Genomic DNA, 26,403 nt, shown 5'->3' with positions numbered 1-26,403 from the left:
ATTTATTTTGTCTTCTTTCTTGCCACGTGTTTACAAGGATTTGTTTGTAAGTGTAGCAACCCTCAAAAATAAAACAACAAATTACAACAACGGGCAGTACAACCAAACCAAATCAAAAATCATGGGCGTGCTACAAAGTACGAAGTCCAACACTACCCCACTCCCCAAAAGAAACCAAAACAAAAAAGAAACGCACAGAGACGCCTACCTGCATGGGGCCGAACCTTGAGCTGGGCCTAACACTGTTGGAATCCAAGTCCTCCTAAGACGGCCTTGATATCTTGGTCCAAACTTGCGTCTCGGCCTGGGCTTTCGTCTAAAGCCCATTAGAAGCTACACACAAGAAGGTCAGCCTGTCAAAATCTGGACAAGGATTTTTTTAGAGCGACTTCTTGGTTTATTCCATTCATTTAAAAATTCTTTAAAATAATATAAGAGAAAACTTTTTATCATGACCATCCTCATAACACTTTTTTATAGTCTCCAATTAATAACCATACATAAGCAAAAATATAAAAAGTGCACAAAAATAAGTTAAACTAAAATACACTAAATTTAAGGGTGATAAAATCCTTAAAATGTTAACCTTCTACCTTTAAATTTTAGTTTTGAACACAAAAACAAGTTTTGAAGCATTAAAAACGGGTTTTGAGTCATTAAAAATAGGCTTTGAGGCATTAGAAACGGGTTTTAGGGCATTAAAAATAGATTTTGAGGCATTAGAAACGGGTTTTGAAGCGGGCCACGACCGATGGAGTTTGAAGCGTTCACTACCGGCCAGACCCACACGTAGCAAGACCCACACCGTGGGTCTGGCCTGGTTCTTGCCTGCAGGTTTTTTTTTTTTCCTCTAATTTGGTATAATTGCTCACTTTTATTTTTTACATTTTTTTTAAAAAAAAATTGATGATGTATCGCATAGTAATTGGAAGCTGCGAAATGAGTGTTATCATGATGAAAAGATGGACATGATGATAGGAGTTCGCAAGACATAATATTATTTTCTGTAAAATCAAATATTGACAATGAAATGATTCCCGGTTCCTCAAAATCCATGTGTTCGAAAATATTTATCTAAATAATATTATTAATTAATGTATCTCAACTATTATATCTAACAAACACAAATCAATAAATTGATATTCATATCAAAGAAAATACAATTAGTGACAAGAACATCTGGTCCAATACCTCCTTTTTTTCTTCTTTTTTTCTTTTTCTTTTTATTTATTTTTTATTTTTTAAAAGGATAGGTTGGAAAGACCAATTGTAACTATTCTACTTGGACGTGACTAGCACCTACCCGCTGGGAGCCGCACAGAAGAAACCTAGATGGTTGATCCAATACAAGTTACGGGATGATATGAGATAAGTTGGTAATGCTTGTCATATCACTCCTTTATCTTTTAAGTTCCCTGCCCAAGCTCCAACAGGTCTGATTCATATCCAGACGACCTTAACAGCTTTGTCAACCCTCTCAAAGCGCTATATATTTCCTCTCTCTCAGGATGCCTCTCATCTAAGCAATAAAACTCAACAACAGAATCATTGACCTCAATCAAGCTACATCCGGGCAATTTTCTGAACCCAGTATCCCTCATTGCAACTTTTAAACGTGCAACATCTTTCCATCTCCCAAGATCCCCATATATATTTGAAAGCATGACGAAATTTGCTGGGTTCTTCGGTTCAAGTTCAATAAGCCGTTCAAGAGCCAGTTCAGCCAACTCAATGTTTTTGTAAATCCTACATGCCCCAAGTAAGGCAGCCCATATAATGGCATCCGGTTCCATGGGCATCTTCCTCACAAACTCCGCAGCATGGTCTAAAAGACCAGCTCGTGCAAGCAGATCAACCATACAACCATAATGTTCAATTTGAGGCACAATTGAGTAATCATCAACCATTGATTGGAAATAGGAAAAGCCATCTTCAACTAATCCCATGTGCGTACAAGCGCATAAAATTCCTATGAAGGTGATTCCATCTGGTATTTCTCCAGCATTCTTCATCTGACAAAACAAAGTTAGGGCATCACTCCCACGTCCATGAGTTGCTAAACCATTGATTATGGTGTTCCATGTAATCAAATCCTTCGTACCCATGCTCTTGAACACATCAACTGCATTTTCTACAATTCCACATTTTGCATACATGTCAATCAAAGCATTCCCAACGTAAAGATTTCCCTTATGTCCATTACTTTCAGCATATAAATGAACCCACTTTCCCAAATCAATAGCTCCCAATCTTGCACATGCAGACAACACGATCACGAGTGTGGCGTCATTAGGACGTACATTACCCTCAGCTAGCATCCTTTTGAAAGTCTCCATAACTTCAAAGAAATGCTCATTACGTGCGTACCCTCCAATTAATCCATTCCAAGAAAAAATGTTCCTCTCAGGCATCTCTTCAAACAGCTTCTCACAAGCCTCAACATCCCTATTATTAGCATAACCATTCAACATAGTATTCCAAGACATCACATCCCGGTTGGGCATCTCATCAAAAAGCTTGCGTGCTGCTAACATATCACCCAATTCAATATAACCTGAAACCATGGTGTTCCACAGCACAACATCTCGCTCAGGAGCCAAATCAAAAAGGCACCGTGCAGAAACCATCTTGCGACACAAAATATACCCACTAATCATTGAAGTCCATGCAACAACATTCCTCTCAACCATCTCACCAAACACCTTGTAAGCTGCTCCAATCGCTCCCCCACCAGCATACATATCAATCAACGTAGTTCCCACAAATGGGTTTGCTCTAAAACCACCCTTTATTGCTACACCATGCACTTCTTGGCCTTCTACACATGCATTAACTTTCCCACAAGATTTCAAAATAATAGGGAAGGTAGAGCAATTGGGCATTACGTCTGAGCTCTTCATTTGACTAAACAAAACCAAAACTTCCCTATAAGACTCATTTAGAGCATACCCTCTGAACATTGCATTCCATGACGCAATGCCCGGGTCTGGAATTTGATCGAACAATTGGCGGGCATAAGCAATTTTCTTCAGCTCCGCACATACTGTGATAAATCTTGAGGTAATGTAGTCGTTGTCTTTGAATCCGTGGGTGATTATCCGGGTTTGGATTTGGCGGAGTCGTTTTGGAGTCTTACATGACTGCAAGAGCGAGATGAATTTGTCTTCAAGAAGTCTTTGTGGTGGCTTTTGGGCTAAATTTATTAAGGCAATTTTCTCTATCTTGACAGTAAGCTCAATGTAGTGTGGTATGCAGTGGCGAAGGGAAGGAGGTCAAGAGGGGTCAAACGCACCCCCTCACCTCACAAAAGTTTTCCATACCCCCATAGAAGTATCCCGAATGCTTTAGTTGCCCACATTCAACAATCTCTTTCTGCCAAAAAAGAAACATGATATTTTTTAGATTAGTCTCAATTACACAGCAATAAAAATGCGGAATGAAGCATACTAGAATGTTTTGGTGATTAACCCACACATACTAAGGTTTCGATAAGCATACAAGGAATGAAGCATACTAAGATTTCATTTCCTTACACTAATGCATTAACTGTAAATTATTACTGAGAACTTAACAATATAGTTTATTTGAAGGACTGAAAAAATTGCACAAACTGGAGCTGACAATCCTAATTATGAAGAGAGATGAGAACAATGACATGGGTCTTAATGCAGAATGTGACAACCTCAAAAAAATGAGACTAAAGTTGGGTTGCTAGTGCTTGGATCAGACATGAATATTAGTCATTTGACATCTTATAATAAATGCTAGTTTTGTCACATACTATTTTACTGTGATAATAGCTGACCAAAAATCTCACCAAGGAGAGACACCCAATCGGCCATGGCAAGAACAAGAATTAAAACCCCAGACTAGCTACTCAAAAATCAAGAAATTTCGAAAATTAAACACCAACACCTACCTGATTTCTGTTTGGACACCGAGAAACACAGGGACCAAACGTGCGGGTGGAGCTCGCCGGAGTTGGGCCGAGGTCCGCCTCCTCAGTCGCTTTCCTCCGCACACCGACAGTGGCCAAGCCACAGTGATTCAATCCGCACCACTCTCTCACTAACTCGGGTTTCTCTCTCTCTAGCCCGATGCCTCCCCGCTCTCTCTCTCTTCAAAGCTAGGAAGGGGGTGTTTTGGTTTTTTCGTGGTTCTCGGTTGCTGCAGCTCTCCGGCGAACGGTGGCTGTGGTAGAGCCTTTGGTGGAAGGGGAGGAATTTTGGAGGGAAATCTGGGGGAGGGTTTGACGAACGAAAATTTGGGAGGGAGAGGGAGGAGTTCTGTTTTGCCGAAGCTTAAAACGGGTTTCAAAATTTTTAACATAAATGGGTGACGTGTGGCTATGCCACGTGGTAACTGTTCATTCACACCGGGGTAAAATTGGACTTGGATCCTTGAGAGGAACCGGTTTATTTGTTTTTAGGGGACAATTATGTCATTTTCTTTTTTTAAGACAACAATACCCTCTTGAAACAACTAAACGATCCCCTCCATTTCGATCCTTCTCCGGTGAAATTTTCCTTTTCCCAATTTTTCCCACGTGATCCATGTGGACGCTCCAGCTAGTGCGCGCTACGTTGGAAAGAGGAATAGTTCGACACTGCAACTTGGAAAAAGGAACAGTGAGCTTTCTGAATTTGACTATTTTGACGAGTGTCCGTATCCATGGACCTCCCCCTCACCCTGAGATTCCGATCACCGGAGCTCTGTCTTTTTCCCAGGAAATCCATCTCTCCGAACAACTTTCCTGGAAGGCAACATCAACCCATTATTCTCCGTCACAAAACCAACCCAGAGACCGGACTTTCAGCCCCAAAGCTTCACCTTACAGTCACGGCCAAGAAAAGGTCACCAATCGAAGGAGTGAGCGAGGAGCTGAATGCGATCGCTTCTCAGAACCTGGACATGGCTCCCGCTCGCAGACGGGTCCGTTTGGCCTTCGTGGAGGCCCAGCAACAGCTTGATCATTGCTTGTTCAAGGTTGGTTTGGTTCCATCATGATCGTGGTTTGCGTTTGGATTGAAATATCATATCAGTTTCTGAATATTTGGTTTTGTTTTGTTTTTTGGTATTTTCTTGTGAATGTCAATGGATTTTGATTGGTGGGTAGATGGCTCCTACTGGGATCATAACAGAGGAGGTAAGCTATTCCTGTCTGGAACTGTGACAAAAAATTAAATTTAAGAAAGATCCGCTCAAAATAAGCTGAATACGTGTGGTTCAAATGGTTACTTTCTGTTTGATTTCTCAATTTTCGTGGCTATTAATGATATTATAGTGGTACGAGAGGAACTCGAAGGGATTGGAAATTTTCTGTAAAAGCTGGATGCCACAACCAGGTGTTCGCATCAAAGGTGCTTTGTGTTTCTGCCACGGTTATGGTGATACTTGCACATTCTTTTTTGAAGGTTTGTGATTATATTCGCATAAGAACATGGACTAGAACTATATCTTATGTTTCCTTCTTTTCGTCTACTCTACTGTGGTATATGCAAACCGAATTCGAAGGCTTCTTCTTTTATATATGGTGAGTTTTGAATTTCAGGTATTGCCAAGCAAATTGCTGCATCTGGATATGCTATTTATGCTTTGGACCATCCTGGTTTTGGCCTTTCTGAAGGGTTGCATGGTTACATCCCAAGCTTTGATGAACTCGCCGATAATGTTATAGAAAATTATACTAAAATCAAAGGTGCGACATTCTAAACTCCTCTCAGAATCAGCATCACCATCAGTGAAATTGCATTCTTATTAGATTTGATGAATTCAATTGACAAAACTGTGTTCCTGATTGTGTTTTATGTTTCAATTGGAAGGAAGACCTGAATTGAGAGGGTTGCGCCGGTTTTTATTCGGACAGTCCATGGGTGGGGCCGTTGCTCTTAAAGTTCATCTAAAGGAACCACATGGATGGGATGGAGTCATCCTTGTGGCGCCAATGTGTAAAGTAAGCCCATCCCTACTCCCTACTGTTCATGGTCAATAGTTCTGAAAATCCATGGTACTAATTTCTGAACTTTTTGACAATCTATGAGCATTTTGAAGTTATGAAATTTTGAAGATCTGTATCATTCCCTGGTTTAAATTTCTTTATTTCATTTGAATATGTAGAAATTCTTTATTCTGGAAACTAGTCTGTGAATTTTGTACCTAATTAATTCATGCAAACCTGGTTGATCCAAAAAAGCACATTTAAGGCGGCTTATTCATTCTTGTGTGAACTACTGTTTAAGTTCCTCTTTAGGGTTTCATAACCTTTTAGCATAATAAGGGATATGGAGAAGATAAGATGGAGATTCAGAGGGAGCTTAGCCTGAAGTAAGAATGAGAAGGAGAATAAAACATAGAATTTAATTTGGGAAGTTTATGTAATTGCCTAGTAACTTCATTCATATAAGCAATTAGGAATGTGCAGAAGCCCATAATAGCCTGTCTGCAAGTATGATTCCTGCGGGTTTTCAGGTAGTGGCTGCCAGGTGAGAGCTATCTTTGGAGAAGGACCATAATTGTCTGTTTTCGGTGTGGAGAGACAGGCAGAGGCCATGTCTCAAAGGACCCTATCCTAGCCACCAAGTTAGGACTCTTGAGTCAGTCCGTAGACAGTGGTAGTATCGATTTCACTTGTATAATGGTGCACTGAGTTCATGTAGGTTTCCTTACCTCTGCATGTTAGGGTACAATTGTACAGTGTTTGAGTTTACTGCCTTTTCTCCTAGTGTACGTGGTTTTAGTAACCTTAGAGACGTGATACCAAGATGAGCTGCCCCCTGTGGATTACCAATTGCAATGCATAATGTCTTCTCATTGTGACTACATGGAGATATTTTATGCAGTTAGATTGATTTTCTACTCAATGGGCTGAAATGCCTCTTCTTTACTGGTTCATACACTAAACATGGCCGTGTTAAAATAGTTAATCCTCAAACAATAACTCATTTCAGTTTTATCCAATGTCTATCCTCTCCCCACCCACCACACACACACCAACCCCCGCCTCAAAAAAAAAGAGACAAAAATGTTGGCGACATTTTGTTAAAATTTGTATAGAAGAATTATATTTTGTTTTCTGAATCTGGAAAGATGAAGTATCCAGAAAATTATTCATATTCTAAACAAGATTAAGCATCACATGTCTGCATCCACACTAACATATGAGAGTATGTATATCTTGGGCAGTTATCCAAACTATTACAATACATTTGATGCAATAAGCAAACATCGTTTCATTACTCATGACTGGGGGACATGTTATGTGTGCTTTATTATTCACAGTGAATGATGATTATATAGTGATTTATGTGTGCATTTTCTTTCTTTCTTTCTTTTTTTGAGAGAGGGGAAGGGGGACTAGTTTGCATGCTTATCCTGACTTATAGGGATTTTCAGGAAGTTACATTCCAAATCTTGTATCTGGACCAATATACTCTGTCACTCTCACCTGATGAAAAATTTGCTAACCATAAGTTGCTGCTAAGATTTCAGAGGACGTGAAACCTCCAGCTCCAGTTCTGAAAGTATTAACCCTCATGTCCAAAGTCATGCCAAAAGCAAAGCTCTTCCCAAAAAAAGATCTGTCTCAGCTAGCCTTCAGAGAACTGAGGAAAAGGAAAATGGTTTGTCCTTTATTTACTCTCGGATATGAATGCACTTGTATAGCATGTAATTTGAACAGGCTTTTGTGTTGTACTTCACTGTGATCCAACAACTGGTTGAACATTCTGAAGTATACAGGCCTATGCGCCAGATCTCAGAAAGACACTGAACATGTTAGCACTGCAACAATAGATGAATTGAACCTTTTATATGCTGGTAAATACAAGTCTAAAGGATATTGCTAACTATAATAACATTTAAGCCCGGATGAAGAGGGGGGAATTGAGATGGAAGATAATCAGCTAGATTTAGGGCCGCTGGAGTATCCTACATATTTATCAATTTTCAGTAAAGAAACAAGAAGCACTGAATTTCAATGTATTTCTCTTTTCTTCTTTCTTTTTGGCACATGAAGTTGTTATATTTGACATGTAGCACGCTGATGATTCTCCATACCTGATACATAACTCTGACTTTCTTCCACAATTACCATCAACATTTTATTAACTAGCATTTCAGTGAATTTAAACCATTCTAGTAACTAGTTTTCTTATCTGCTTTTCAAGATTCTAATAGTTTATTTATTGTTCCCTGCAAAGATTCTTGAACACTAAATTTTGCATTTTTGTATTGTAGTCTGTATACAATGTGATTTGTTATAACAGTCAAACGCGGTTGAAAACTGCTGTGGAACTTTTGAAGGTGACAAGTGAAATTGAGAAGCAAGTGGAGAGGGTCAGTTTCCTTTAGTGTTCTTCTTTGTCATCATCTAGAAGAGGATATATATCATCCCATTGTTATTACATGCTATATCTACAACATTTAAACAACTATGGAGGTGTTGCAGGTTTCATCTCCATTGCTGATTCTTCATGGAGCTGCAGATAAGGTGACAGATCCGTTAGTGAGCCAGTTTCTTTATGAGAAGGCCTCTACAAATGACAAAACCTTAAAACTTTATGAAGATGGTTATCACTGCATTCTGGAAGGGGAACCCGATGACAGGATATTTGAAGTACTTAATGATATTATTGCATGGCTTGATTCCCGGTGTAGCTCCCTTTGATTTCGCCCCATGCACAAGTTCAACCATTGTTATTTCTTTTTATGTATGCTGTTAGCATCTCCAGCAGCTTAGCTAAAACTTTTCTTAAATTGTCTAAATTTAACTAATATGAGCTAAATAAAATTCGTGTCCAACAGCTTATGTTGTTTCGGCTATCTAAAACACACAATTTGCCAAGTAGTTGTCTGTCTACCTTTGGGCAAAATGTTCTCATTTTTTCGGTAATCTCACTCCTCTCTCTTTCATCATCTTGGGTCAAAGCCTTTGTTTCGCCGCCTGCTCCAAAGACGGTGCCCATGGCTGTGCAGCACGCAGATCTGCGTCGTAATGGAATAGCTAAAGAGAGAATTGCGCCCATGATTGAGGCCCACATGGCTCAATACTGGTTTTAGCTAAAGGGAGAAGGCTAAGACAATTTCAGCATCACCTAAATCTCCAGCAGCATCAAAGTGACATGAAGAGAGATAAGCTCAATAGTGGCGCAATTCCCCCATTCTGCCATTCAAAATGACAAAGTTCTTTTCATAAGATAAAAAATTTAGAAAAAGGGTAGATTGGGGTATCACTGCAAAAATCTAAACATTGGAGGACATTGCAAAAAGGATGGTAGTTAAAGAGGAGATCTTGTTAAACCTTGAATGTGAAAATTTTGTAACAATTGATTGGGTTTGAAAAAATTCCATGACCAGCCTAATAAACCAAGATTTGTTCTAAAGCATGTGATTATAACATATCGTTTTAATAGGATTAACCAAGTATGTGACATTTGTCCTTAGAACAAGTGACTAAAATTATGTAAAAATCATATATTCAATGATATCAACTTAATATACCATAGGGAAAAGTATATATACCACTCTCAAACTATAACACATTATCCTAAATTACCAATTGTGTTAATGTTCTTCCTAAACTACAAAAAATGTTAATGTCCCCCAATATCAAAAATACACTTCATATAATTTTTTTAAATTCTTAAAATTATATATAATTTTTTTTTTTTAATAAAAAAAAATGAAAAACCAAGAGGGTGGTTGAGCCACTTCCTTGGCCAAATGGGAGTGGTTTGGCCATCGTATTTGTCATAGTAGGGGGTAATTGAACCATTCCTCTTATCATATCTAGAGATAGTCAGATAAATGAATCATCCTTGGCAATTTGAAGGTGGTTTAGCCATCCCCTATTTTTTTTTTTCGTTAAAAAAAATGTCTCTTTTTAGGGGTGCCTAACCACCCTCTGACCGTTTAGGGTGGTTCAGTCATCCCTTTTGGTTTTTTTAATTTTTTTTCTTTTTTTGGTTTTGGTTATTTTTCTCAAATTTATAAATATATTTTTGTTTAATTGAAATTTATTTGGATCATTTTTATTTTTCTTTTTTGCTGGCATTGTGAGAGGGAGTCAAAGGATATTGACATTCTTTGATAGTTTAGGGAGAAACATTGATACAATTTTTTTTTTTTTTTTTTTTTTTTTTTAATCGAATGAAGTTATATTAGATAAAACATTTCAAACACATCTCTCAAAAAAAATAATCCCAGAAATACATTGGATAGCTTAAGAGAGGACATTAACCATATAAGGGTAGTTTAAGAGAATATATATACTTTTTTGTTAACCATATTGAAATAATTTCTTCTAACTCGGAGGAATTACTTTTTGTGTCCTTAGTTGCCTTATTTTTCTAGAACTTGCTCCAGCACCAAAATGCTTTTGAGGAAATAAAAAAGCTAAGCCAAACAGCACTTAACCCTTGAGACCATTTTTGGTTGGTCGTCTCGCAATCGATCTTGTAGAAACAGAGACCCAGAAAAAGCACTTTCAGACTTGCCCTTCCCTACGATTCAATCATAGAGAAAGAGAAAGAGAAAGATCCGCCTTGGATTATTCATTTAGCGGAGGCTTAGCTTTGCCGTTTATTCATCCATGTCAATCTTAAACCAGCTCTTCAACAGAGGTGTTTTTGGCACAAAATGGTTAGTAATAGTATTCTTCTTTATCTCCAAGTCCTCACATTTTATCAATTTCTTAGTTTTCTTTATCAACTATGGTAAATGTATTGATCTCTGTATATTTGTTTGCTAATTGTGGTTTACTTTCTTAATGCTTTTATAATCTAGGTTGGCCAACTTGTACTCTGTCACCTAAGGTTTATGTTATGCGAAATTGTAGACTTAGTGAGGGTTGTATCTTGCTGCAATTTTCAGTTCTATGAGATACCCAATATCCATTAATGGATTTTGGCATATGGGTTTCTTTCAGCTAAGAGTTTTAGTTAGCAATATATATAAGAAAGACGTTTTAATTAGCAGTACTTGAACAGTTTTTCTTTTTCCTTTTTTCTAATAATTATGAGAACTCGTTGCTTCTGGACGGTGAGCTGTTTCTAGAAAAAAGTCTTGATCCATAGTTCATTGATTTCATTGCCCCTTCCAAGTGTGATTTTAGAAATTCCCATTATAGTTGACTTTTATGCTTTGCAATTGAATAAATTGAATTATTTTCTTTGTTTCTATTTTTAAATTTTTTATGGGCTGCACATATCTAATGTTGTTAGGGTGGTTTTGTAGCAAAACATGCGTGAGCTTGGCAATCTCACGCATCAAATTGCTGCAAAACAAAAGGGATATGCAACTCAAACATATGCGTAAGGAAATAGCCCAGTTTTTGCAGGCTGGCCAGGAAGCGATAGCTCGAATTCGGGTACCACTTCAAACACATGATTAATGGCTGCTGATTAATTGCAATTTGTTCTTTATAAAACTGGCTATAGATTTAATTTGTGCTCTTTAATTTGGTTAGGTGGAGCATGTTATAAGGGAACAGAATATATGGGCTGCATATGAGATATTAGAGCTGTTCTGTGAATTTGTTCTTGCACGTGTTCCTATAATTGAAAGCCAGAGGTAAATCCATCAATCACTATGATATATTTTTTCAAGACGAAGTATTAAAAACACTTGGCCTTTCTTGTAACTTAAATTGGCAAAGCACTAGAGCACTATGTTATATGAAACTCTTCCACAGACGGTTGCCTAATTGGACTTTACAAACGTGAGTAGCGCCAGATTTCAAGATGATGAAATACTTGAGAGAAATCTTTAAAGATCACCAATGATCTTGGGAATTTCTTCATTTCATTCAGAATACCTTGAAAAGCCCCTTGCTATTTTGGTGACTAATTATTTGATATAAAATGATAGAGTTGAAGTTCTGAAGAGTCTGGAATACTATGAAACTAGATTATGGTCACATTTGTTCATTTGAGATTCACATTTGACGCATTTAAACTTCCATACATATATTTGTTATGAACTAGTCAATCAATTTTCTTACAAGCATCGATTATCATATGATAATCAATACATAAGCTATATTTTGTTGTTATGTTCAATTAAACACCCTCAACATCAATCTCCTGTCTGTGCAGCTTCTGACCTATTAATCTGGGGTAAACATTTTTTTTTAAGATTTGTGAATGCCAAAGTCACATTAAGAAAGTCTAAAGGAGCTGTCCAGAGTTAAAGAGTTTTGAAGAAAGATTTTAGTTCCACCACCGTTTTCTCGCGGTGTTCAAAGCTTCTCTCATTTCTTTCCTCTAAAAACACCACATAGGGCAATCAATTTTAGATCAATCATTGCCGCTTCTAAGAGAATCAATTTATGTGACAAATTTAATATCCTAATTCTGTGCTGTCCATCGGTGGAAGCAAACATGGGCACATACAAATGCCTTTGTAGTGCTTTCTGGATTGTTAAAACAATCTGGGGTATAATTGCATATTTCCTGCTGAAATGCTCTATTCCCTCATCAATACCCTAGGTAGGCCTAGTTTGTTCTTCTAGCTTAACCAATATTAAGGGACTTTGATATTTGATCACTTTTGTTTGCTTTAACTAGGAGGTTTATTGATATCTGTGAAACCAGTAACACTTACTTCTTAACCAATTTCTTTATGTGAGTCAATTTTGTAACCATCCTTTTTCTGTATGGCAGGGAATGTCCATCAGAATTGCGAGAAGCTATCGCAAGCATAATATTTGCAGCTCCCAGATGTTCAGATGTGCCAGATTTGCTACAGATCAAGAATTTATTTACTACAAAATATGGCAAGGAATTTGTCATGGCTGTGTCAGAACTTCGTCCTGACTCTGGTGTCAATCGTACAGTTTAGTGGCTAGCAAATTTTGCAAGTGTGATATTTCTGCAGGAGGAGCCATTTGTGACTTGAATATATTGATATACCTTTTTTATATTTTATGTTATTTTTGTAGATAATTGAAAAGCTTTCAGTTAGTGCTCCAGCTGCAGAGGTAAAGCTCAAGGTATTGAATGGCATTGCACAAGAGTACAATCTGGAATGGAATTCTTCAAACACAGAAGCAGAATTCAGTAAGAAACACGAAGATCTGCTGGTACTTATACCAATTTGTGCTTCAGTTTCTCTTCATATATGGTTAGGCATAAATTTATCTGTTGATGCTAGTAATTGGTTCATGACAAGACATCTTGATGCCATAGTTTTGTGATCATTACAGAAAAACTACTTAATTTCTATAAAGTCGAAATGATCATGCATATCAGTGGATCCTGCTTCCTGTGTTTCCTGCATCTAAGATTTTATCGGAAATGGCTTTGAAATTTTAGGGAACTTGCTTCTTGAATCAGTACTTCCTTTATAGAGAACTGTCAATTATGTGTTCCCCAAAATCTCCAATTAATTTGGCATAGTTTTTTTTTACCATGTTTCCATAACACTTAAGTGAAATTTCAAGATATCTAATACAAGGTTCGAGACTTGGTGCATTTTCAAATAGATATCTATATAGGAATTCTGAATGGCTCTCAATTAATTAGAATTTTGTCTCCCTCATTCCCACGATTCCACATACCACATACCTTGACATTTCCTGTGCCAATTCGATCCTGCTCCCTAAGGTTGTAACTGTTGGCTCTTGTTTACAGGTGCCCTTACCATAAAATTTATAGGTCTAGCTCAGATATTCTTCCCAGTTTAATTCAAGAAAGCCTTATACATTGGCTACGTGAAACCCTTCTTATCATGGAGCCTTGTCTAAATCCTCATTTGCTTAGGGTATTGTCAACCAAAATTATCACCATCAAGGATGATATCAGTTGATCTGATTTTTAACTTCCTTTGACATTCCAAATGAACTTTCCATTATCTGTGATAAAAGATGTGCATTCGGAGTTTCTCTTCATAAATTTTTTGCTATGGCATAAGTAAATATATGTTTAATCCACATTATTGAGGGAAAATGATTTCTGTTGTTAGCATGCACATTATTAAGATTGAACATTTATAGGGAGAAACTTCTGCAATAGGACTCTCAGACAAACCAAGGTACTAGGCTTGATTCAGTTAGGAAAGAAGTTGTTAAAGGAATTAATGAAATAGATGAGCCAAGCTCAATCTTATCTTTCCCTCTGAGTCTTTAAGTATGTTTGAGCAAATTATTACTTGGGTTGCTAGGTTTGTTAGTAATTAAAATATTCAAGCAATTTGAGCTTCGGTGCTTTGAGCCTTGTTCAAGATTGTTCGCAAGATAAGTGCACTAAGCTCAATCTTGATTCCAAATTATTAACTTTCAATTTAAGCTTGAACAGCCAACTCCATGACTCCTCTTGGCTTGGCCCTCCCTGCAAAACTCCCTCTTCAATTACTATGAGATGAATTAGTAATACATTCTTCCGTAAACCTTATTGATTACTTTGAGATGAAGTAGTTTCACGTTTCTTTTTTCCTGTTATTGACAGAATCTGGGTGTGTGCGTGTGTGACGCATGAATGCGCGTAAACTGTGAACTTCTTGGTTGCCATTCTAACCAATAATAACCCTTTCATTACTTAACATGGATTTATTTACTTAGATATGGATTGCTTCGTGCATTTGAATTAAATGATTGTGAACTAACTTTAAATATGTTATAAGCATCTTGCTTGGACAATTAGGGGGCCTCTCTTAAACCAACCAACTCTCTTGTGATCTATTTGTAGCTTTTTGATGTTATTTATTGTACAGTACAATTAATTCTGGCCTCTTGATCTTTAGGGTGGATCAAAGCAAGCATGTGCTGGAGTCGGACTCTCTAAAGCTCCCAACAAACAAGGCTCTTTTAAATCTTCTCCTTCTAATGGGGCACAATCTATTATGCCTACGTATACTAAACAAGAATCTGAGCACCGTCAAGCTCCTAGCGCTTCAAGCAATGCGCCATTTTTGGGTACTAATGAAATTGAACCATCAATAAAAAGTTATGATGCAGGACCAGTTAGTGATGCCAAAAGGGAGACAAGACCACAATCGTCTGAGATCCTGGAGAAAGCTCGAGCTGCCATTGCCTCTGCAGAGCGTGCAACTGCTGCTGCCCGTGCAGCTGCCGAGTTGGTACATGTCAAGTTTGGGTCCTTGAAGCTGGAAGGAGGCAAGTCTTCACAGTGATACGTGAGCTTTGTGTGCATTCTTTGTGATTCCATGGCAGCAGGCTTTCCAAGATCCATGGAAGAAAAGTGGCTGAAAAAAAAAAAAAAAAAAAAAAAAACGAGTAAGAAAAAGTGTACATTAAAAAATAAAAATAATGCACCTCTTGTTAAGGAATATTATAAACCTTGTCGGTGATTATAACTGTGCGTTGTATTATAGAGATGGCTAAGAACTAATTTGTGGTTACACTTGCATGTATAATTTGGGAAGCTATGCAAGCCTCCCAAGTTGTGGATATTTGCTATCAATGGCTATCAAGTTCTGTATATATAGGGATCACCTCCAAAGACCATAAAAACTATCAATGGCTAAATCTTAAAGATACGCATGGCACCAAAAGATATATGTATGCTATTCTGGCATACATCAGTAGGGAAAAATTATGTGAAAGAAAAGAATGAGAAGCAAAAATTGGTTTTGAGACAGATTGAATCACTATCTTTAAGAATTTTGATCTGAGAAATAGCATCTTCACCTTTCTTCTTCATTTTGTATTTTATATAATGCCCAAAGCTTCTTTAAAGCATGCATATGATTCTCAAATAATAAGATTAATATTTAAAAACAAAATAAAAAGATGCCAGTACTGTGACTACACCAAAAAGGCAGGAGATTTTGAGTAATTCACTAATTAGGCTTTGTTTGGTAAAAGCTTTGGCTTTGGCCCAGACACTATTCATCACTATTTCTCAAAAAAAATCAACATCAAAACATTTTAACTTTTTCACTTTTTATATCAAATTATTCACTTTTTATTATTATTCAAATAAAAAAATTACTACAAAACAAAACTTTTTCACTTTTTCATTTTTTTTTATACCAAACATTTTTACTTTTTTTCACATCAATCTACATCAACTACAATGTCTAGGCCAACCCATTTGCCAAACACCACCTAAAATCGCTCAAAGGTGTGTAAGCTGAAGTGGGAAACAATGATTTGATTGATTATACAGCAAGCATGGGATTAGCTAGCAGCAAAGCCATGGAGCTACACCGTAGCCCTCCAGCCGTAGGTATATAGGTTCCATATAAGAGCTCCACTGCATGCCCAGCTAGCTAGCTAGGTGATCGAGTAGGTTACGTACTATTTTTGTAATGAAAACCCTCTTTGTTACCTGAATGAATATATTTGTAATATAATCACACTTCTCAACGACACCCCTCTCTCATGCAACATAAAGCCCACGTCTCTGTTTCACAAAAGACACAGAACCACCTATCATATGCTTCAAACTTCACCAAACACTTGTGTAATATTAATTATTGCACACTAGCTAGCCGTACATATGTATAATTCATTCACACAGAGAGAAAGAGAGAGAGAGAGAGAGATGCCTATTGTGTGTGACAAAGATGTAACGTAGGGTTAGCTGGAACAAGACCGATAAACAAAATCTGGTGTAAAATGATAGCATTCCAAAAGAGGGGGTGAAGCGCGTGATATAGACCAAGGACTCGCGTTGATTTTGATGAAATGAGGAGTCGTTTTCGTCCTGAATTTCGTTTTTACATGGAGATGCTTTCATTGGTCGGTTTAACATCTGCTCCTTTACTTTTTTTTGTTTGTGTTTTTCACTAAACCGTTTACATTTATGCTTTCTCCTTTTTCTCTTCTTTTGCGTTCATGTTTTTCTTTTAGCATTTTTCTTTTATTTCAATCAACGAAATATATATATGAGTACATAAGTATGGCAAACACAGACGATCGACAGATAAAAGAAAGTGTTAGATAGGGTTCTTGTTCAATTTATCAAAAGAAAAACAATTAGTAAAATATAGAAAAAAGGCAAACCACGCATAGGAACTGCCTATTTTGACTTATTTGCTGGAGGGTATTAGGTATTTTAATTTAAAAAGACAGTTCATAACAAAAAAAAAAAAAAAAAAGTGATTTTTAAAAGTAAATAATATTTGATAAAATCACGATTTTATTAAAAAAAAAATGCATCCATTTACATGTAATTTAAAAACATGTATTTTCCACAACAACAACAAAAAAAAAAAAAACATGCATGCACAAGTTATCCACAGGATGGCGGCCAGCTAGCGAAAAACACATCTATGGCTATGGTTATATTAACGCCATAATATTCTGAAATTTGTAAACATGATTATAATTGAACCTTGAATAATCTTGTGATTTAATATATAAGACTCTTCTGGTATTGCATGAGTAGCACCAGCACGCTAGCTAGCTAGAAGATGATGATAGTTTGAGTTTGGGGTAGATTGATTTAGGTGAGTTATATAAATGATTCTAAGAAATTTCAATTATAATTTTGATTAGTCTTTTTGAGATATATTGCAAAATATATATGACTAGAGCATTTCTGAGTCATAGCATAATATATCAATATCATTATACATATAATGGAATTCAATCCAAATATTTAAATGAAAGAATTTGGGTATTTCTTCCCGAATTTATATCATACACAAGCATGTTGAAGGCTAAAGGCTGTTTGCTTCAACTTTGCCTAGCTGTCCATCAATTTAGGTGGACAGTATAGATCCTCATCCTACAGTACTGTAGAACACAAAAACAATGACTTGACACATTTGTAAGGACTTTTTCAATGCTTTGTTTTTACCCCGGCCCCTGAAACACCCAAAAAATGTGCCCTTTTTATGGCACCCATAATTGACTTTTCATCACCACTAGATGTAAACCGATCGTTTATCTGGCAAGAATCCGCTTTTCAAACTCATCACCTAATTGCTTAAAATGACTTTTATTTATTTATTTATTTATTTTTTTATAGTTAAATCAAACTAATATTGGAACATCTTCAAAAGAATAGCTAAATCTTTAATAACAGTAAAATCTAACTAGTATGGGTGTTTTTTTGTCTCCAGCATAGTATGCAATTTAACTTTTTTTCATCTAGCATGAACAGAGAGCATTTCTAGCAAAAGTAGGAAAAATAGTTACTAAAAAAGTACAAATTTTTACTTTAACTATTCAGTTTTTCATAGGTACTTCAATAAATTCTCTATTCTACTATATTTTTTTTTTTTAAAGTATTATTTTGTATGAAAGAAAGAGGAGGAGAGAGCTCGTAATAGTCAAATTTGACTATTATGAACTATTTGACTATTCTCTTGGAGATGCTTTAAATAAGCGGATTAACCTATTCACTGTTGACACTCGAACTATAAATTTTGTCTCTCATTTTCTTTTTTTTACTATCTTTCTTCTCCTCTCTTTCACACTCTCACTTAAAAAAATATATTTAAAGAAAATAAAGAATAAAATAAAAAATCTGTTGTTGGAGAGATATCGATGCTCTTAAGCATAAGAATTATGGGTGCAGTTGCTCCCCTCGGGCCAAAGAAAAAAATAAAGCCTAGTAGAATCAGATCATCATAGACTCATAGTGTACGTTTTGAGAGACATACGTACATGTATAGTTGTCTTAATATTATGCTGCTTCCTCTGGATGTGACATTGAAAAGAAATAGTCAAAAAGGAACTTTTTTTTTTTTTTTTTCCTATGCAAAAAGGGATTTTGTTAAGCGAATGAAAGTTTTCGTCTCCAGCTCACGGCAGGGAAATTGGTCAAACAGAAACCCTCGTCCCAATCCTCCTAACTTTTGAGAGCAAATGGAACCTTTAGATAGCTCATTATTTGGCATATTTGCCTCATAGTTCAAATATCAGTCGTGTTCGTGGGAGATTGTTTTGATTTTAAGAGTGTTAAAATATAAAATAAAATAAAATATAGGAGGCAGAGGAAGCATATTTTAAGAAGAGAAGAAAGAGAGAAATACAAAAAGTTAGAATTGGTTCAGCCTTAAAAATCTACATTAATTAATTCATAGTCATAAATGCCCAATATGGTTATATATATTGACGTGTGTATAGTTGTGTTACAAACTTACCATGGAGTGTATATATAGAGTAAATGTGAGCAATATGCTAAGAATGGTAATGAGATCATGTTGAGGATTAAAATATTTAGTACACATAAATATGACTTAAGGTGGAAGTTTGAATTTAGAAATTAAGAAGAAATAATTAGGAAACCTTTTCTTTTAGAGTTTAACTTCAATGAAATCATTGCAAGGACACATCACATAAAGCAAAAAAAATGCACAAAAAAAACCTATAGCCAATGGACTTGATTTTCAACTCAAAGAAGAAGGAAAGTTGAAATCAAAGAGAGAAAGAAGAAGACCGTGGGTCGGCGGCTGGCCTGGGTCTCACGGCGTGGGTCTTGCTCCAGTGAGACCCACAACATGATTCCGACACTGTGAGTGACAGCATGGCTCCGCTGTTGTGATATCTGGTTTTATGGTGATAAAATCTCAAAAAGGGTTAACCTTCTCCTCTGAGTTTTAGTTTTGAATCAAAAATTGAGTTTTGAAGCATTAGAAACAAGTTTTGTGATATTAGAATTGATTTTTTAGGCATTATAAACGAATTTCGTGGTATTATAATCAATTTTTGAAGCATTAGAATCGATTTTTAAGGTTGGGTTTGGCAAAAAAGTCGTTGGAGAGGTGACCCAACAGCAGATGAGTTATAGCAGACCTAGCCATTGGGTCATGCTTGACCCAGTGGCTGGGTTTGCCGTCGCCGAGACAGGTGGTTTAGTTATTTATTTGTTATTATCTGATGTTTTGATCTTATTTTGTTAAAATAAAATTGGTAATGTATCATCACATGAATAGATGCTATAAAACACCCATTTTTGTGCACTGGCCGCATAGTAGGAGCTTACTTTCTTTTAACTAAGTTGACTCGACCAGTAACAGGCGAGTTAACTAGCTAGTGGGTTGACTGGTGGCAACAGCCAAGAATGGTAGCCTAAGACAGAGGATGATGGTGGTCAGTGCAGGTCCCTAGTTAGGCCAAATTGAAGTCACGGGCTTGGAACTGGGACAGATTGAAGTTGAAGACGAGAAGCTAATTAAATTGTGGACCAAGTCGTGGGTTAAGATCCGATTGGATAACCAATAGTCTGACGAATGAGTGTGTGACACTTGTTAAAGGAACAAAATCACACGTTCAATATTGCCCTTGTCCCCAAGAGAAGTGGCCCTCATTCTTTCCATCATTATCAGCTAGCCTAGCTATCAAGGTGGTTTGGCTTAATTAATTTTTTTTTATATATATATATATACCCTTATGTATAATTAATAAATTAATAAAGAATTTGATGGTTAATAAAGTAAATTTCACCAAAAACAAGTCTTGGTAGAAATATAGATGGTAATAATCTAGTTAGTTTAGGTTATGCGCGCCCATGAGCAGCGAGACAAAGCAAGCATAGAGGCTGCTCTTTTGGCATTTATGAAGCCCTAGGTGCACGGTGAATAGTGACTAATATATGGGACAGTGAGCACTAAAAATATTTTGGGTTTTAGTACAAAAGGGTAAGGTCCTTTGTTTCTTTTTCATCAGATAGAGATTACCAAAATAAATGAATAAAGTACGATCAAGATTCACACAATGACTGCGGAAGAGAGTTAGCGGCAGAAAAACTTCTGTTAAAGCTGCAAAAAAGGATACAGCTATTAAATTATGCATTAATGGAAACATGTGATTTTTTTTTTTTTTTCTTTTTTGTTGGTCTGTGAAAATATATATATATATTAAAAGATAATAATCAAGTATAAAGCTATGGAGCAGCTTTAAACATTCCCTCATTCGTGATTGCACGAATAATAAGCTTGGTCTATGGCTAGGCGTCTGCTTTTCCTGCTTGTCTCTCTCTCTCTCTCTCTCCCTCTCTCTTTCTCTGAATTCAGTCTTGACAGTTGAGAGATCGATATACAACTTTTTTAGTGTAGTTTGTGACCCTAAATATCACAGATCATCCATACCCTCACTGCACGTACGTACAGCTGCCCTCTCTCTCTCAACCTACAGTCTCGTACCTTTCATGAATATGTCTCGGGATCGCTCTTGGGGAAGAAAGAGAGGGAGAGAACACTCAACACACTCACTAAACGACTGTTACTTACTGCTATGGTTCTCTTTGTTGTGAAACAGTATTCAACTTAGTTCCCACAGATTTTTTTTCAAACTAAAGTGAGCTTCATAAATATGTTTATATATATATATATAGTTCCTTCTAACGGGGCTTATTGGGAATAGTAATGCTACTTACAACAGTTCTTTTAAATCGTGCTAATATGAGTTGGCATGTTATCGAAGCTACGTTAATCATTAAATTTAGGTCATGGTTAGCTATAATTTGAAGAAAAAATTGATTAAATCACTATGAGCTTTAAGACACCTAATTATAGATCATTTCTACCCCAAAAAAAAAATGATTTAATTAGAGAATTACAAGTACCGTATATATGTAGCTCTTAATTAATTCTTCTTAATTTTACTATATGATAGTAAAAATAACCAAAAAAAAAAAAAAAGAGAGAGAGAACAGGACTAGAACCGAATCTATGGAAAATAAATTTAATTAAAAGATTAATTAAGTTTGTTTAGTCGTAGGTCCAGCTAGCTAGGTTTAAGCTGGCCAATCAAATCTGTTAAGCAAAAGCAGTATGGGGAAGAGATATATGTAGCTCCATTAGTTGACACAGTAATACTAAATTGCCGCCATTGGTGGATATGTTCCAGTCTAGAATATCCTACGTCCCAAAAGTCAGTGCCCCTGTTAGGGCTAGGGTTAGGGTTACTTTCATAAATGAAGCCAGATCTAATGAGCAAATCCATCTCTTCTCCGTAGCTCCTACATATAGTCTCCTAATCAATCTCCCTTCAATCACTTCAATTTTTGCACTTTTAAGCACCTGAGGACCTAAGCAAGCAAGTCCAACATTTGGCCAAAAGTTGAGTCGGTCTAGTAAAGCTCCTCTGGGCAGGCAGCTAGCATTAGAATGTCAAAAGATTCTTAGGGTTTCGTTTACTACCCTTCAGAACCCCAGTCTATGAATAGTACTTAGATACTAGAAAACATGTACATCCAACAATTGGATTTGAGTGTAGATTCTCTTCTCTTAGTTGGTGATCTGGTTCAGATAATTGCCTAGCTAGTCCAAATCACCACATGATCGATCCATAATGAACTTGGAAAGTCACAAGCAAAATATGCAACTGAAATTGCCTTGATGAGGATGCCTTTTTATTTTAACTTCTATTTTATTTTATTATTATTTTTTTAAATGAGTAATGATACAAGTACTCTTATTTATATACACTTGATTTTTCCCACTCATAGGTAGTTTTAAAAGCTACTATTCGATTTTAATCTAATGGTAGTTTTAAAAACCATCTATGAGTGTAAGAAATTAAGTGTGGAGAAGTGGTGTCGTTTGCCTCCTCTTGCGCGCTCCTAACTCTGCGGCTCCACTCATGTCAATATGGTTTTCTTTTTTGTGAAATAATGAAACATTTGAAGATAGAGGAAAAGCTTTTGGATCCCAAAGAACTTTATAGTGGTACTCCGATCCTTCCCAAAATTGGTGATTTGGTGAAAAGCCCAATCATTATTTCTAAGTTAAACATGCATGTTAGAAGCTTTTTTTTCCTCATTTTATTTTTTCTATAGGCTTTAGAATCCCATTTGTTAATTTCCTTAATTCAAATCATATCCTTTTCTTTTCTTGAGATGACATCTATTTTGATGTAGGATATTTACCTTCGTTTTCGGTAAAAATGAAAAAAAAATAAAAAATAATCAAAAATAATATTGGAACAGTACCACTTAATCATAATTTTACCTGTTCTTAGACAATGGAAGTACAAAAAAAAAAGATTGTCATGAGTCCCGCTGATTGTCAATTTTATATTATGATTTTATTTTATTTTATTAATACTTTATTTTCTTTCCTTAATAGGGTTAGATTTGCTTTAATTATTTTTCTTTCTTTATTAGGATTATGTTTACTTTCTCTACAAGTAGTTATCTTCCATAAATAGACTAGTTTATTATGTTAAGCTTAATCAATTGAATTATTATCAAATCAGACAAGTTTATCTCAAATACTTTGCGGGGTTTTATTTTTTATTTTTTCGCCTGCAAGCTTGTTTTTATTTTTTGGATAAAAGACAAAGACGCTTCTCTTTTCAGAATCAAATACGCTACTCTTTGGTTGGTTACCTTAGTCTTCCGCTACGTCATATTTCCTATAAGTTTTAGCTTTACATATTGCTAGTTAAATTGATCACTTGCAGCTAGGGGTGGCAATTCATATCGAGTGTTAGTTAAGGTGGTATCAAGATATGAGTAACAGACAATATAAGTCAACTATAACTTGATTCATTTAATTAAAGGGGGTGATACTCATTAACCTTAATCCACCAATTTTGTGTTGAATTCATATTAAAAATTGACAGTTCTAAATGTCACATGTCAAGTTCATGTAGATGCATAAATATAAAACTATATAGTTCAACCATAAATGAGACAAACTCTTTAACCATAGCATACTATATAATTTCGAATTAAACTCGTTCCAAATTCACGAATCATGTAAAAAATTGACTGCCTTGATTGCATTGTTTACCATGCATGGTTGCTTTCAGTTACATGTAATTGTAGTGATTATTGTCTAGAAATTTTTTTTTTTTTTTTTGGAAGAATTGCACAGCTGTTACAGACTTTCTCGACAGATTTGATGTTTCTGGTCAGGAAACTTTTAGCAAAAAGTGCCGAATGGAATTGCAACTTCTATCTTAGGTCGTTGCCCCTATTGTGCAAGCATCATATGACACTGTAACCATAAATGTTTCGAGAAACCAGATAGATGCCCCAAATTTCGATCGTTGGAAAGAGAGAAAGAAACAAAATAAAATAAAATAAAATAATCCTCCACCCCACCCTACCCGTAAAAAATGTAGAAAGCACAAAATGTTTTACAAAAAGAAAAGAAAAGAACAGAAAAAAAGAAAAAGAAACAGTGGCATGCAAAAGGAACTGGGTTGGGAAGATTCGGTTGATATCAAACTTGTAGTCCCACAAGGTCTAGTTGCACCTTTTTCAACGGTGGGGTTGCACACACCAATGCAAAATCCCCTTCAATATACCCATACAACTCCAAGCCAAAGTAGCTGAGCATATAGATGAGATCAAAAGCTGCATAATCCCTGAAGAAAATCCAAATACCTCTGTCTCTCTCTCCTTCCTTTCACGACCCCATCTGTCAGCTTGTTAGGTCTCTCTCTCTCTCTATCTTTGTCTTTGTGGGTGGCGTGTCAATGTAGATTAATAGTAGTACTTCAAACTATCACTCAAAAAATCTCTCTTTAGAACCCATCTTGAAACCGATTGATCGGTGCTGGAGGATCCATACGTTGCTGTGTACCTGCAAAGCTCCGGCCCCAATTCAATCCCTCCTCCTGATTCTGCAGTGACCCGTCTCTACCAGAGCCTCCCTCTGCTGATCCTACCAACTCCGCTCCAGCCGGCCGGCTGCTGCCTCCCGGAGGAAACCCTTGCCCGACCGGCGCACCAATGCAAGTGTAACTAGAATCTGGGGCGCCGTAGTTTGGGTGGCTGCATTGTTGGTTGCTGCTGAGAACATGGCCGACATAGTAATCGTTGATTGGATGTTGAGGATAAGGTGTAGGAAAGGACATGGGGCGCGGCGGAGAGGAGTATAAATATGGTTGAGGTGGTTGTGGTAACTGGGTGGCTGGAGAACCGGTACTGAAGAATCTCGGGAACCTGAGAGCCATTGCCGGGTCTCCGATGTTGCTTGCAGCTGGATGGTACCCCGCCGGTGTGACTGGTTGGCAGCAGCTAAGATCAAACAAAAATTTAATTTGTCATTCCTGTTTGATCAAATTATCAAGTGATCATCGAATAACCTTTTTAGTTCAACATAGCAAATGGGTCATTTGATTTGTCAATTTTTTCGACTTAAAAAATTCTTATACATACCTCAGGTGAGATGCTCCTTGGGCGACCAGGCTATCGGTACTGAAGACCAGCTGACGAGCCCGGTTTAGTGTCTCTGTCTCCCTCTCTGACCATCCAACACACAAATCAAATCAAATCAAATCCAAGAATTTCAGAAAACTTTGTTTTCCTAAAGATTGACATGACCACGTTTCATGGCCAAATCATTAACAAGCAGTGACCCATTGTGTGAAATATAATAATAATAAAGGACTTGCCTTGGCGGTGACGGTTCATGTGTCCCCCGAGAGCCTGGGATTTGCAGAACTTGAGGGAACAAAACCTACACTCATAGACCTTCCCACACTCGTCTTTTCCATCCTTTCCGCCGCTCTTCTTTTTCCTATAGCCTGCAACTAAAACAACCAGATAAAAGTAACTTGGATGAGACCCTTCTTAGCCCTAAAGCCCCAACCCTAATTACCCAAGTCGTCAAATGATGATAGCAACAAGTGTAATGTTGATAACCAATGGTCTTTACTCTTTACCTACAAGCTATTTCAAAATGGAGAGAAGGCAAAGAAAAGAGGAAAGTCTCCTTGATTTTTTTTAATTTTATTTTATGTTTACGTTTATTAATATGTTGTTAAAAATTAAGAAAATGGGTATTAATTAATTTTCTGTTTAATAAATATTAGTTTGAGGAAAAAAAAAGTAGTACCGGATGAGGAGCTGTCGTCGAAGGCCTGTTTACCATGATCTCTAAAATCATCAGGCAAGTTATTGAGGTCCAAGGGGTTCCCCTCGGGTCTCCTGCAAAACAACAAAGAGCAAAAGTCACAAAAAAAGAAGTAAGAGAAGAATGGGTGGGTGTTAAGAGGAGAAGATAATTAGTAGTGTGGAGCGGTTGTGGGGAAGACCTACATGGTACCGACAGAGAAAGACAGAAAAATATGAGGTTAACAATCTTTCAGATGGGAAGATAACACTAAAGCTTTTAGAAAAAATTATAAGACTTTCAGTTTGAGACTGCAATATAGAGGCTAGTTGAGTGATGGTGGTAGAAAAAGAAGTTTGAAAGTTCTCTATCAGTTCCTCTGCTCCCTCTCTGTCTCTCTCTCAGAAAATTGAAAGAACAAAGGGACAGTGGGTCTCGTGACTTTAAAAAGGGAGGGGTTGTGTGGGGGCGGAGAGAAGGCTTGGATATTTGGTAAGTGTCATTTGGTTTGGTTGAGACGGGAGGGGAATTATGAGAGGGACGTGGCTTTAGTTTTGCCTTTACTCGAGGGGTGGGGTGGGGTTGGGGGGCTAGGTCTATTGCTCTACAACTACGTACTAGTATCCTGTCCAATGATATCCTCAAATGCATAAAATTGTTATCAGATCGCCATAAAAATTTCACCAGAAGATGGATCGCAAT

The 26,403-nt window shown here is 36.7% G+C and overlaps 4 protein-coding genes across 7 annotated transcripts; 2 read left to right on the top strand and 2 right to left on the bottom strand.

The window, feature by feature from the left end:
• Positions 1-1,173: 1,173 nt before the first annotated feature.
• LOC132183904 (pentatricopeptide repeat-containing protein At2g44880-like) lies at positions 1,174-3,272 on the bottom strand (the record flags this gene model as incomplete). The annotated part of the gene is made up of 1 exon (XM_059597369.1): positions 1,174-3,272. A coding segment is annotated over one exon (1,866 nt), but the record flags the coding sequence as incomplete, so codon positions are not given.
• A 1,228-nt stretch (positions 3,273-4,500) lies between these two features.
• Positions 4,501-8,820, top strand: LOC132185827 (caffeoylshikimate esterase). 3 transcript variants are annotated; one of them, XM_059599621.1, is made up of 8 exons: positions 4,501-4,986; positions 5,117-5,146; positions 5,285-5,360; positions 5,552-5,698; positions 5,823-5,953; positions 7,482-7,619; positions 8,236-8,334; positions 8,447-8,820. In XM_059599621.1, exons 1-8 carry the CDS (start codon positions 4,672-4,674, stop codon positions 8,663-8,665), a joined length of 1,155 nt encoding a protein of 384 aa, XP_059455604.1. In that variant the 5' UTR covers positions 4,501-4,671; the 3' UTR covers positions 8,666-8,820. The 3 variants fall into 3 exon arrangements, with proteins under 3 accessions (XP_059455604.1, XP_059455603.1, XP_059455605.1); XM_059599620.1 differs by having other exon boundaries at positions 5,285-5,414; XM_059599622.1 differs by lacking the exon at positions 7,482-7,619 and having other exon boundaries at positions 5,285-5,414.
• Positions 8,821-10,356: 1,536 nt separating this feature from the next.
• On the top strand, positions 10,357-15,436 carry LOC132185683 (uncharacterized). Of its 2 annotated transcripts, none has more exons than XM_059599459.1 (6): positions 10,357-10,638; positions 11,233-11,365; positions 11,465-11,568; positions 12,660-12,831; positions 12,938-13,078; positions 14,737-15,436. In XM_059599459.1, exons 1-6 carry the CDS (start codon positions 10,589-10,591, stop codon positions 15,124-15,126), a joined length of 990 nt encoding a protein of 329 aa, XP_059455442.1. In that variant the 5' UTR covers positions 10,357-10,588; the 3' UTR covers positions 15,127-15,436. The 2 variants fall into 2 exon arrangements, with proteins under 2 accessions (XP_059455442.1, XP_059455443.1); XM_059599460.1 differs by having other exon boundaries at positions 10,358-10,638; positions 11,220-11,365.
• Positions 15,437-23,913: 8,477 nt separating this feature from the next.
• On the bottom strand, positions 23,914-26,151 carry LOC132184610 (zinc finger protein JAGGED). The gene is made up of 5 exons (XM_059598301.1): positions 25,908-26,151; positions 25,705-25,796; positions 25,262-25,393; positions 25,026-25,110; positions 23,914-24,884 (listed from the first exon to the last, which is right to left on the bottom strand). Coding segments are annotated over exons 1-5 (807 nt in total). The 5' UTR covers positions 25,910-26,151; the 3' UTR covers positions 23,914-24,388.
• Between the last annotated feature and the right edge of the window lie 252 nt (positions 26,152-26,403).

This window comes from Corylus avellana, chromosome ca6, assembly GCF_901000735.1.
Source record: "Corylus avellana chromosome ca6, CavTom2PMs-1.0".
NCBI lineage: Eukaryota > Viridiplantae > Streptophyta > Magnoliopsida > Fagales > Betulaceae > Corylus > Corylus avellana.
Note: the sequence above shows the minus strand (reverse complement) of the source record. Positions and strands in the feature narration are given on the sequence as shown.